The following is a 13,241-nucleotide window of genomic DNA, read 5'->3' on the forward strand; positions in this document are numbered from 1 at the left end:
CAATTGTGAACAGTAGTGCCCATACAAAGCACAGACCCTGTTTTCTGGGTTGGGTGGGGGAGACCAAGACAGTGCAGTAGATTTATCAATCATTCATTGATAACAGACAAACATATTAACAGAGTTATCAACACTGGACACTTCAAACATCAGTCAGTTATTTACTCTAAACTGCTTTCAGATAATAATAATAATAATAATAATAAGTGGAATTAATACTGTCTCAATATGGGGTTGAACTCAGAATTTTATAACGTAACCAACTAATCCAAGCTGCCACCTTGGTTGAGCAGAATTGAAGTGCAGTCTGGGTATGTATGGGTTTCATCAGATATTGCACTGGGATCTGTAACATTGACACAGAAGAGGACTTACCTTGGTTTAGTTGTTTTATGCAGCACACTAGCACCACAGTCAAGAGAAGGATGAAGACGACAATAACTCCGACTCCAATATATATTAATAGCCATATTGCTGACCAACCTGCCAACATAAAGATTCAAATAGTTCTGATCAACGCAATTATATCAAAGCTGTTTAGCAATAAGATTCTAAGGATTATTATTATTATGTATTTACAGATTAATATGAGACAACACTGTATTAACACAATCCTCCAACAGTGACAGTGACCTCTATCAGGTCACTAATTATGCACTTTCCATGTGAGGCACAAGAAGTGCCACTGATGTCATTTCTTTTGGGAACTGTCATCAATGGTACTTGTTGCACAAAGTGCACAGGAATTATTTCTGATCGTCCCGGTGTCTGACATATGTGGAAACCCATATCCATGTTTAGTATCTGACCCAAATGAGAGACCTGCATATGTATGCCTCCTACACATGGACATTTCCTGGTATCTGGAATGGGATATGCACTATTAGAAGGGAGAAGGAAGTGTCACTCCAATAATCTTCCAAATAAATTGATTGTTCACCACATGGGCACCTGATGGGAACTTGATAGGCACAAAATGGCCACTGCGTTTGCCTATAAAAGCAATTACTAGATTTGACAAGAAATGTGAACTTGAATAACAATATGGAATCCAGGGACAAGATGGCTAACAATTCAACCAAGATGACACCTGGAGACAAAGAGTAAGGATGCGTACTGAGTTGGGGGAGGGAGAATTTTAGAAACATTAGACTGAAGAATTCACTGGGAATGATAACTGTAGACAAGTCTTCATTTTGAGCAGGTTAGCAAACGATAGTGATCTATTGATATAGCCCATGACCAGTTAAATTCAGTATGATGTACAGATCCAATTTGCAGATTTCTTAACAGAAATTGTTTGTAGAGAACCTCAGGTTTGTAAATGAAGATACCTTTCAGTAATTGGAAATAAGGAACAGAAACTCATGGGAACTCCATTTGGATCCATTTCCAGAGTGGTTTTCACTGGTCATTGAAAATTCTAACAGGATTTCTTAATATGGAATCCTATTAGAAATTAGACAGCAGTGAAACTAAAATATAGTGAGGTATGTTGTCACAATTCTTTCAGATCCTCAAGGTGAGCCTACCTTAACTATGCCACTGAATGACCTACACAATTTTTGCTGACCTCCAATTAAACTGATTAATAAATAACTCAGTTACTTCTCTGTTTTGACTTTGAGCAACTTTCCCTTGAATACACACGACCATATGAATTCTCAGCTCGACATGAAACACAAAAGATTTCTAATCTTTAATTTCCAGGCTGTTCGTAGACTTATTTTTATGGATTTGGGAAGTTATGGAGTCAGTTAGATTCCAAATGATGGTTGCTGGAGGGTTGGCGTGTGTGACACACTTGTAATTCAGCCCATTTTGACTTATGTTAATTTCACTGGGTCCATCTGTAAGGGGAAAATAACAAACATTCAAATCACATTTTTCCCTCTTCCGCTGATTTTCAGCCTTTTCCCTCGTCTCCTTAGACCAGAAATCTGCTTAACTGCCGGTTAACCCCAAACAAGGGAAAAATTGAAAAAAACTCTTGGCCCCGATTCATTTGTACACTTACCTGCATTAAATATGTCAGTTAATTGATCGCCATCCCATCCCTTCCAATGGGAACGGAAATGGGAGGGAGGAAGTGCTGCTCCTCTGCTGGGCAGGAAGGTAATTTGCAGCCAAACAAAGTTAATATAATTCACTGAGTTCTGTGAGAGTCCAGGATTGTAACATAAACTCCCAGATTTAAATAATTGATGTCCTGTTTGGTTAATTAAGATTGTATTTTGGTTAATCTCGGACGCCTCTTAGGCCGGACAAAACGGCCATCCCCGATATGTCTGACTGAACCGTCTCCCACTGTATACATCAAGAGCGAGAAGAGCTCTCACTCTAACGTGGTATAATCCACTCAGGAGCCGTTAAAGCCAAATACTCACACTTGACATTGATGTCAGCTGCAGAGGTGTCATTTCCCTGTGAATTATTTACCACACTGGATATTGATTTCAACAAGACGCTGCCTGTACTGTTCAGAGTTTGTGTTGTGTTTGTGTGTCTTTTTGTCTTGTACCAGGTGTGAGTAGCTTGAGGGTAGCTGTCAGTGCTGTACGTCAGCGTCACATTTTCTCTCCCCTCAATGATATCCAGAGGTTCATTTATTTGAATTGTTGTATTTCGGGGGGGATCTGAAATGGGAGAGAATTGTAAATCAGTACTGTATAATCTAGGGAGGAGCTCGTCAATGACACTGTGTCAAGGTCACAATCCCAATCTCACTCCCTTCTCTACCTCAATCCTCCACGAGTATATCGCAGCTCCAGTAACAACCCAGAGCTTGCAGGCTTGTGATAGAGATGCGGAGACACATGGAGGAGCTCATCTCCTGAAGGCATAAGGTAAAGGGAGCAGTGATTATGAACACTCCCAGACAAATTCTGACAATCACGTTGCAATTGCCCTTCATAATGCAAAACCTCAATCCTATTGTTCTTTCCAGGAGTAATAATTTCTTTGGAAAATAATAATAATTTGGCCACTCAATCCACGACCTTTTGTGGGACACTCCTGTACGCAATTGGCTGCCGCTATTCGGCCACGAAATACAGTCAATCCACTTTACAGTATATGTTCTGTGAAGCTCTTTGAAACGTCTCAACAACGTGCTGAGGCTCTATATCAAATGCAAGGATTATTATTTTCTATATTCTACGATTTGGTTAATCCAAAAGTATTGTTTGGGCTTTACTTTTTCAATCTGATTTAACATTTGATACACCTGTTTAAAGTCCTCTATGAGGTATTTTTTCTCAGGACTGAAGAGCCTTAATTTAACCTATTCATTGTTCATAGTTCAATCCTCCAACACTGGAGGTTATCAGTGAACTCCAGCCATTCACCAGCGGCTGGAGTTGGGCTGTCGATCAGTGAGGAGGTGGAGGAATGGGGAAGGATAAGGGAGGGAAATTGCGATTGATGGCAGTCGGCAGCCGGTTAACCCCAAACAATGGGAAAATTTAAAAAAACTCTTGGTCCCGATTCATTTGTACACTTATCTGCATTAAATATGTCGGTTAATTGATTGCCTTCCCTTCCCTTCCAATGGGAACGGCAATGGGAGGGAGGAAGTGCTGCTCCTCTACTGGGCAGGAAGGTAATTTGCAGCCAAACAAAGTTCATGCAAAGTTTGCTGCATATTTTGGTGTTCTCCATAGAAAATACCTCCAGGAAGTAGTTTTTAATATGTTTCCTTTCACCTGTTCATTCTCTTTGAGTTAATCTATTGCTGGTTGGAAGTTTTGAGACTTCGGGATAAAGTTTAGGATTTTATATAAGTTTGGGTTTAAGGCTAACTTGCCTTAGTGAAAATGACCATCAAATGGCAGCACATCCCTCAAAGAAAATGGGCTCCTTTTTCAGACAAAATCATCACCATCTTTGATTGCATTTTGAAATCTGCACGTCAACATTTTGGAATCCCGAAAATGGTTTCAAACTTGTTTTTGTTATATAAAAACACGCACAAGTTGGATAAAATCTGTGTTCTCCCTGTCTAAAAATGAACATTTTACTTATTGGGTAGCCTAATTTTGAGGCCCCCATGACCTACATAACCTACCCATTAGCAAGACAAACATCAAATCAAATACTTTGTTCCATGATAGAAATTCCTTTAACACACCTGTCTTGGTACAGACACTGTTGGGGGTGACATTATATTAGGGGATTGCTTAGGCCCAGAGTTAGTTCAAGAGAGAGAAATGATTTGATCTCACATGATTGGTGTGGACGATACAGGTTGTTTGGCCCATCTGATCTGATTCTTCCAGAACCCTCACCCTACCATTCTCCTCATCACTGCATCAAGTAGCTTTTTAAAAGAGTCCCGTATCCTGGCCTCTACCACCTTTCCTGTCATTGATTATTCTCTGCGTGAAGAAAATCTTCCTGGTATGTCTCCTGTCATGTCCCTTTTATAATCCTAAATCCTCTTGTTTTATTGTCTTGATACATTCTAAAATATTGATCTGGGTTTACTTTCTCAATCCATTGAAAAATATGTAGTCTCTGATTCGCTTTCCCTCAAGACTGAAGAACCACAGCTTGTCTAATAGCTCATTCCTCTATCGCTTGGGAATCAAGCTCATTGCTCACCTCTGCTCTGTCTCTAAGGCCCAGACAGTTCTGTCGCGTTGACAAGAACTCTACACAGTATTCAATGAGCGGCCTGACCAGAGCCTATTCAGCCTCAGTAAACTTCTGAGGATCTCAACTGATTTTGTAATGAAGCCCAACATCCTGTTGGCCTTGTTTATTGCTGCCTTACACTGATTTGGCAGTGAATAACGCTCCTATATCACTTTCAGCTTCCCCCTGGGCAAGTTCAGTCCCTCCAGCTTCAGAGAGTTGAGTTATCAGAAGGGACTTGAAAGCAAAATGTTGCTGCCCTGTATCCCTGAGGGTGTGGAGCCAATATAGGCAATTGGGCAAAGACAGGTCGGGTGGTAGAATGGAACCAGTACAAAAGCTCTTGACAACTTTCTGTGCAGTTTAGGATCATTTGAATGCTGCTTCAGTATGGGGAACTTACATTTGACCTGAAGCGTTATGTTGCTTTGTTTCGAGCATTGGTATTTGGCACAACTGACCACACATTTGATCAGCTTGAGATGATGTTGGTATGAGGGAATAAAAGTGAATGAACTGGTGATTATCCGGTCAGATAAAGACTGTTTCTTCTTGTTCACGGTCTTCTGATCTGTCAGCTCAGTGATTCCTTCCCAGGTCAGCTTGGGTTTGACCTGTGTTACAACGTTAGACGAAGTACACGTTAAAGTGGTGCTGATCCCTTCAGCCACTTCACTTGGGAAAACAGTGGGGTTGCCAGGACGATCTGACAAAAGGAAAGAGAAATAAACAATGTTCTGAAATGTCACCTCATCAAATCGACAACGGTAAATACTGCAAACTTGTCAGTTTGCTGTTTTTTCAAATAGGTAACAAGAAGAGAGAAGGAATATTTACCGTATACATCGACACTGATGGATGGTTTTCCGGTCCATATAACGAAATTCATTATTTCAAACCTGAAGCAGTAATGACCAGTATCAGTTTTCCTGAGGTCACTTATCTCAATTGAGCAGTTTTTCTTTGTCAGGTTTCCTGTTAATTTTATTCTGTTGTTGCTTTCGTTGCTTTCATATATCTTCTCTGCTCTATCATTGCATGGATTACCTTTGAACCATTGGCCCCATATAGTATATGGTTTATTCGGTGGGTCAGGGTGACTGAAAAAACAATCCAGAATTACAGACTCTCCCTCCAGCCCAGAAGTGGACTTGGGAAGCGTAACACTCCATTGATGGGCAGAACCTGTGGGTGAGAAATCAGACTGACTGACTTACTGTGTGTGACTCTGGTACTGGTTGACTGGGGAATACCTGTCAGTGGGGTCTCTCTGCCCCGTCCCCTTCATTGGGAAGATTGGGAAACATTAATGTCCTCGTCTAACACATGTAATATGTATACTTACACTAAATGTATTTAAGATGTCAGAAGCCTGACATTCCACCCCATCTTAGCCTGTGAGACCCTCAACTTAATATTGTAGTGCAAACCTCCCCCCCACCACCCCCCAGTCAGGCAGAAACAGCCGCTCATGTAGATTCTCACTATAACACAGCTTTAATCAGGGGGGGTGGTGGGGGGAGGAAGAATCTGGAACAGCAACACAACATTTGCTGAGGTGTGCAGACACTTGGGCACATGGGCAGAACCTGACACCCCTCTTATAATACCCCCTCCCCCACCGGCTCTAACCATCAAACCATGGAGTCAGTCCAGCCCCAGTCAGAGGGATGGGGGGGGGTTCATCACCTCTTTAAAAAAGCTCAGGTTCCCTCCCCAGTTTCCTCCTGAGATCCTAGTGTCCACTACAATTGTCCAGCTGTGATGTGTGGCCCACAGGGAAGCTCACAGGGAGTTCCTGGTACCTACCATCCACCCAGTGATGGCAAAAACCCACTCTTGTCGGATGTCGAACGACCAATTAGTGATTATTCTCCTTGTGGGGAAGGTAAACAGTGTCTTTTTGGAGCTGAACTTGCTCCAAGTTGACATGTTTGCCAACATAATGTTAACGGGTAGGGTGGCCCTGGCCAGACAACGATATCAATGAGAAACTTTGTGGTTTTAGCTGCTGAGACTGCAGCAGTATCTCAGTGCACATTCTGGGGTCCCCAAGCCTTGGCTCTTGCCAACCTGCAACTAAAACCTTCTAGAATTAGGTAAGCAGGATGCATCCCTGCAGAGAGATAACGACAACGACAAAATTACATTTGTATAGCGCCCTTCACATCCCAAGGAGCTGGACAGACAGAGTTACGTACCCGACTGAGGGTCGAGGTGAGGAAGGGCAGTGGGGGGAGCAGGGAGATTGATAGAGGAGGGTCTTGAGGTGAGTTTTGAAGGTGGCGAGGGAGGGCTTTGAAGGTAAGGACCAGGATCTTGAACTGTATCCTCTGTGTCATGGGAAGCAAGTGGAGTTGGGCAAGGATGGGCGTGATAGGGTCGTGGAGCCTAGTGCGGGAGAGGACACGGGCTGCAGAGTTCTGGATGAGCTGCAGCCTGTGGAGGGAGGAGTTGGGGAGGCTGACAAGCAGCGAGTTTGCGTAGTCGAGCCTCGATGTAATGAAGATGTATGATATGTATGATAGATAGTATGCATTCCATTCCAACAATCTATCTCTGGGATTTCCACATGTAGGTGGGGTGCATGGAAATTCAATTTGATTTGGATACTCTTCAGCATAATGATGGATCAGATATTCTGCAAGTGTCTGACTTGTGGAGAGTGGACGGACGGTCTCGAGGATTTGCTTGGAAATGGAAACAGAACGTTAATAGTTATGTTTAAAAATCTATCTAAACAACATGGGTTAATGGTGGTAAAGGGTGAAACAGCCTTACCCTGGATGAGACACGCGAGCAGCAGTGCCAGCATGCAGTGACAGACACTCATTGTGTGGATCACAGCCTGGAGAGAACGTGGAGAGAGGAGCAGAGAACAATCAGACACATTGATACCTGCACAATGAGCCATCGACAACGAACCACTGTCCACACACACACACACACACACAACACAACACACACCACACACATACACACACCACACACACCACACATACACACACCACACACACCACACATTCACACGAACAACTCTGTAATCTCCTACATCTGTGGGCTGAGACACCAGACATTCATAGTCTTCTCGCACATTAACTCAGCTCAGGATTATAATAAATTGTGTGTGGAGGGAGTGATTGAAATTATTTTCCCCATTTTCTCATGCTCTCTCACCCTAAGTGGTAATACAGATTCAGCTGGTTGAACTCTAAACGTATCCTTGTGCACGCTCTAGAGTCCCAAAGCCTTGTCTCTTTCCATTCTGCTCCTAAAACTCTTCAGATTTAGGTAAGGACGGAGATACTTTTGGGGTATGTCGTTTCACAGGGGAATTTCCACGTGTACACAACATGCAAAGGAACTTGCAGTCTGGTTTGAATACTCTTAATAACTATGGTGAAGGGTTTCTACATTTGTCAAACACTCAACTGATGAAAAAAATTGTTAATTTCAAAGTTAGCTTCCCTCTGGTGATATCTCACCCTTGTGACCATTCTGGTCTTGTCACCACCGGAAGTTTAATTTAAGCATTAGACGTTTGGGTCCTGCAGCTCAGTGGTTGGAGCACTTCTCTCACAAGCAAGAGATGTGGGTGCGATTCCTGGCAGGGCAAAATGTTGGGCAAGTTTCCATATTCCACAAGTCTCTGTTTACCGTGCAGTAAGTAGGAACCCGGTTGCTAGTTGATTGGCGGATGACTTTTCTGGGGGTAATAATACATTAAAAAAATAATTTGGTCAGTCAATTCACGACAGTCAATTTAGTTTACCGTATATTGTATGAAGACGTGATTAGACCCCATATCAAATTTAAGGATATAATATTAATATTATGATTATCCCATTGGAATTGACAAGTGCTTCCTTAGAAGTAAATTGGGTTGGGGTTTGTTTCCTGTGGATCACATTGATATACTTCAAGTTACCGAAATGAGTCCTTATTGGGAAATTCCATGAGGAACAACCACAAACTGGAGCCTAGTGGATCCCAGCTGATTTTCCCATCCCTAAATCAGGAACACTCAGGCCAGTTGCAGAGCTCCTGCTACCACTCAGCAGAGATCAGCACAGTTTGTGGACTCAGCACAGTGAGGGACTCGCCACAGCGACCACGCTTTTCCTTTCAGCTAACCACCTGTCCAACAACCCACCCCGCACTCTCACTGGATTATCCTACAGATAGGTGGTCCTGCCACCAGCCCCTGTTGCTTCTTCTGATTTCTCCCTTTCACCTCCCGCCCGGGATTTCTCCCAACTTTCCCAGAGCCGAGCCCTCGCTCTGCCACGCCAGCTACCGGGAGCAGGGCACGAGCAATCGCTGAGTGAAACCGCCTTCAAATCCGGGACTTTAGTCTCAATGTCGTGATAAGGCGCAATATCAAATGCAAGGATTATTATTATTTACTGGGTCTACGGGTAACAAGTTCCTGAGTAGGGTAACCAGGATGATTACCAGCTGATGTGAAAGCTTGATCACAGAAAACACAGTGAAGTATTCAAGGTCATTAACATAACAAACAACGAGAAAGGGGTGGAAAAAATACTGAAAAATACTGAAAGCTGTTCAAAAGAAAAGAGGAAGAAAATACAAAGAGAGGGTAGGACGGGTTGATAGATGATGGGCCAATGTGAGCAGGTACTTAGTGTAGATACTTGAACTGCCCACATTCAAAACCTGCCTCAAGGTCGACATCTGCTTTCAGTCATCTTTCCCCTCCCACCCTCTTCAGCTCCCACCCTCTTCAGCTCCCACCCCCAGCTCGGGTGCCCAGCCAGAATTGAAAGGCACTCTGTAAATGTAAACTGTATTGTCTATTGGTTTCCAATATAAAATTGACTTCCAAGTAAAAACTACTCAGGAGGTGAACACCTTATTATTCGCCCACAGAAATATAGTCAATTCACATTACACATATATTGTTTGAAGCGCTTTGAGACGTCTAGAAGACATGAAAAGAGCTATATCAAATGCAAGGTTTATTATTATTACATTGCTTCAAAAACATCCCTGTTAAAGTTTGAGACATTCAAGACTGATTCATTGCACAACACACAGTGCTTTGTGTGTGACAAACTGATGTTGAAATTCTGGGTTTCAAAGTCAGAATTTCAACTATTGGTTGTGTCCACAACAAATAATCTGCACAATCTTATTAAAGTGAAGGGAAATGTGCACACCCTTGTTAAAGGGAGGTGACCCCTAAAGTTCCGGCCGCAAAGCAGCCATTTGGTGTTAAGAAATTGATACTTCATGTTTTGCACATTGGGGATCAGAGATGTGTATGTGTAGCAGTAAGTAGGAATCCGGTTGTTAGTCGATTGACGGATCACTTTTCCAGGTGTAATAATCCTTCAAAAATATGTTAATTTGTGGTTCAATCCACGACTGTTTGTGGGATAATGCTGTGTGCAATTGGCTGTTGGGTATCGCCCACAAATTATACAGTCAATTCACTTGTCAGTAGAGCATATTCTGTGAAGCGCTTTGAGACATCTCAAACACGTGATAGTGCGCAATATCAAATACAAGGATAATTATTATTATTATTATCCCATTAGAATTCACAAATGCTTCGTCAATCACATTGATATACATCAGATTACCGAAATGAGTCCTCATTGGGGAATTCCATGAGGAATAACCACAAAGTAGATGTTCAAACTCTGGGAACACAAGTCAGAATTTCACAGAATTGGCTATTTGTTGTGTCCACAACAAATAATCTGCACAATCTTGTTAGTAACAGGAAATATGCACAACATTGTTAAAGGGAAGTAAAGCCTAAAGTTCCTGCCGCAAAGCAGACACTTGGTATCAGAATATTAATACTTCAGTTTTGTACAATGGGGATGAAAGATGTGTATATTGTTTTTTTTAAAAAGATTATATTTTTCAATATAAAGCAAACATTACATTTTTAATTTCCTCCCATTTCCCCATTCTCTTCCTTCTCATTGTACACCATTTCTCTGTGACTTCACAACCAAGTGATTATTATTCACATGTATTTTCATAGAGGTTTATGATAGAATTGATAGGGAGAAACGGTTTCCACTGGCTGGTGGGTCAGTAACCAGGACACATAGATTTAAGATAATAAGACTAGAAAAGGAATTTTTTGCAGGGGTGTGGGGAAAGAGCGGGAAATGGGAATGATTGGGTAGCTCTTCCAAAGAGCCGTCACAGGCATGAATGGCTGAATGGCCTCCTTCTGTGTTGTAAGATTCTATGATTCTGAGATGTGAAGCCTGACAGTGAACGTGAGCAGGTTATTTTTACTGTAGGATGCCACCATAGCTGACTCTGCTATCTAACATCCAGTTGGCATTGCTGCACAGCCATCAGGAGCAGGGATCCTGGCTGATTTTCCCTAAACCAGGAACACTCAGGCCAGTTGTTGAGCTCCTGCTATTGCCCACCAGCGATCAGCTAACACAGCACAGGGTGGGGATTCAGCACAAAATGCAGAACAATTCACCCTGAAAATCCTTGTATCAACTTACATCAAGACAGGCAAACATTGCAAAGAGACACAGACAGACTAAGAGAGTGGGCAAAGTATGGAAGATGGAGTTTATCATTCAATATACAATGCAATTTACATTTATACAGCACCTTTCACATTGGGAGGGCAAAGTGCGTGGCACCGCTGGTTGAACAGGTGAGTTAGGGGTGGGAGCCAACTGAGCTGTTCAGCATTTTAGGACATCCTCCTGACACTAAAGAAAGGAATTTGTTCTTGTTGGACAGGGGAGAGATGAGCAAAAGAGGAAGGATTTCAGATGGAACTTGAACGAGGTGAGAGAGGGAGCAAGTCAGAGGGTCTCTGGGATGGAGTTGCAGACAGCAAGAGCAGAATATCTGAAAGCTAGTCTACCAAATATAGGGCAGATAGAGCAGGGGACACAAAGCAAGCCCGTGCCTGCTGAGCAAAGGAAGTGGCTGGATCGGTACGGTTGAAAAAGGTCACAGAGGTGGGGTGGGGCAATACTGTGGAGTGAGTTGAAGGTGAGAATTGGGATCTTGAACTTGATCCACTCTGGATGTGAAGGTAATAGTGCCGATGAGGAGGGTAATAGGCTCACAGTGCCAAGTAGTGAAAGGATTTGAACAGGAGGGTGAGAATATTGAAGTCGATCCATTCGGAAATGGGGAGCCAGTGGAGCCTGGCCAGAACTGGTGAGATGTGGGTACAGAGTGTTGATATTTGGAGAGGCTTATCCTGACTTCTCCCAGTGTCCTGGCCAACAATCTCCAAACAAAATTGGTCATTCCTTCATGGTATTTGTAGGTCATTGCTGTACGCAAATTGGTATCATTTGTACACCACTTCATCTCTGAAACTGCTTAATCGATTGCTTCACCAAATAGATATCCAATTCCCTCCTGAAATTGCTTGTACAATCTGCCTCCCTGACTCAGACATTCCACATATTTACCACTCTCTGAGTAAAACAGAAACTCACAGGAGTCTGTATGTAGGCAGTGCTGCTTTCACTTCACTGAATTCCATTGAAACGTTTTGATGAATTTGGTCACACAGCTAGGAGAACATCAACAGCTTGTATTCAGATATAGTTTGTTTCACACAAAGGAACTTTGCAATCTTTGCAACCTCTGTATAGTGGTTTGTTATCAAAGTAACGATTCTCAAAAATAACCAGTTTTGCAACAGATTTGGTTTACAATCGATTCACTCTGTTTATGCAGTCCACGAGGAAACATCACATTACTAAGCATCAAAACATATATTCAATCTGAATGCACTATTGTTTACCATTATACAGTCATTTCACTTTACAGTCTATTCTGTGAAGTACTTCAAGACATCGTTAAGAAATGAAAATGTAATATTAAATGTAAGGAGTATTATTTTATTATTTACCCCCAGAGCAGGATTACTAATGCTCACTTTACACCAAGCAAGCGAGAGGACCTGGGTTTGATTCCCAGGTGGGGCAAAACCTTATGCAAGTTTCCTTACTCCATACACTTCTGTTTACCGAGCAGGAAGTAGCAATACGGTTGTTGGTCGATTGGCAGATCACTTTCCATGGGTAATAATTCCTTCAAATTAATAAATAAAATAATAGTAATAATTTGGTTACTAAATCCACGAATGTTTGTGGGACACTGCTGTACGCAATGAGCTGCCGCATTTCACCCACAAAATATACAGTCAATCCATTTTACAGAATATTCTGTGAAGCGCTTTGAGACGTCTCAATGACAACGATAAGGCACTATATTGTTGGATTCTCTGTAATTTACAATGAGACCAGACTATGTCTCATCCAAGGGTTTATATTTTGTCCTGATATGACTATTCAGGAGAAAACTTAATGCGATAGTTACAGAAATACAGGACAACACAAATAAAAAATATACTTGCCAGTCCTGGGAGCTGGCCGGGAGACACTGAATGTTCTTGTCTGATAATAATTCTACTCAATTTATTGTTGGATCCTCATACCCTGTTTGTTCAAATTGCTTTTGCCTTTCCTTTGACACAGCGCTCACCACATCTTCCAGACGTCTCAAGGCACCTCACAGAATGCACTGCAAAGTGAACCGACCGCATGCTTTGCAGGCAAAACATTTAC

At 42.3% G+C, this 13,241-nt stretch overlaps 1 protein-coding gene across 1 annotated transcript; it reads right to left on the bottom strand.

Annotated features, from left to right (window-relative positions):
• Positions 1-1,692: 1,692 nt before the first annotated feature.
• On the bottom strand, positions 1,693-7,433 carry LOC121850053 (myelin-associated glycoprotein-like). The gene is made up of 5 exons (XM_042340082.1): positions 7,417-7,433; positions 5,473-5,820; positions 5,039-5,341; positions 2,388-2,636; positions 1,693-1,850 (listed from the first exon to the last, which is right to left on the bottom strand). Exons 2-5 carry the CDS (start codon positions 5,522-5,524, stop codon positions 1,693-1,695), a joined length of 762 nt encoding a protein of 253 aa, XP_042196016.1. The 5' UTR covers positions 5,525-5,820; positions 7,417-7,433.
• Between the last annotated feature and the right edge of the window lie 5,808 nt (positions 7,434-13,241).

This window comes from Callorhinchus milii, unplaced genomic scaffold (assembly GCF_018977255.1).
Source record: "Callorhinchus milii isolate IMCB2004 unplaced genomic scaffold, IMCB_Cmil_1.0 Scaffold13, whole genome shotgun sequence".
In the NCBI taxonomy this organism is placed as follows: domain Eukaryota; kingdom Metazoa; phylum Chordata; class Chondrichthyes; order Chimaeriformes; family Callorhinchidae; genus Callorhinchus; species Callorhinchus milii.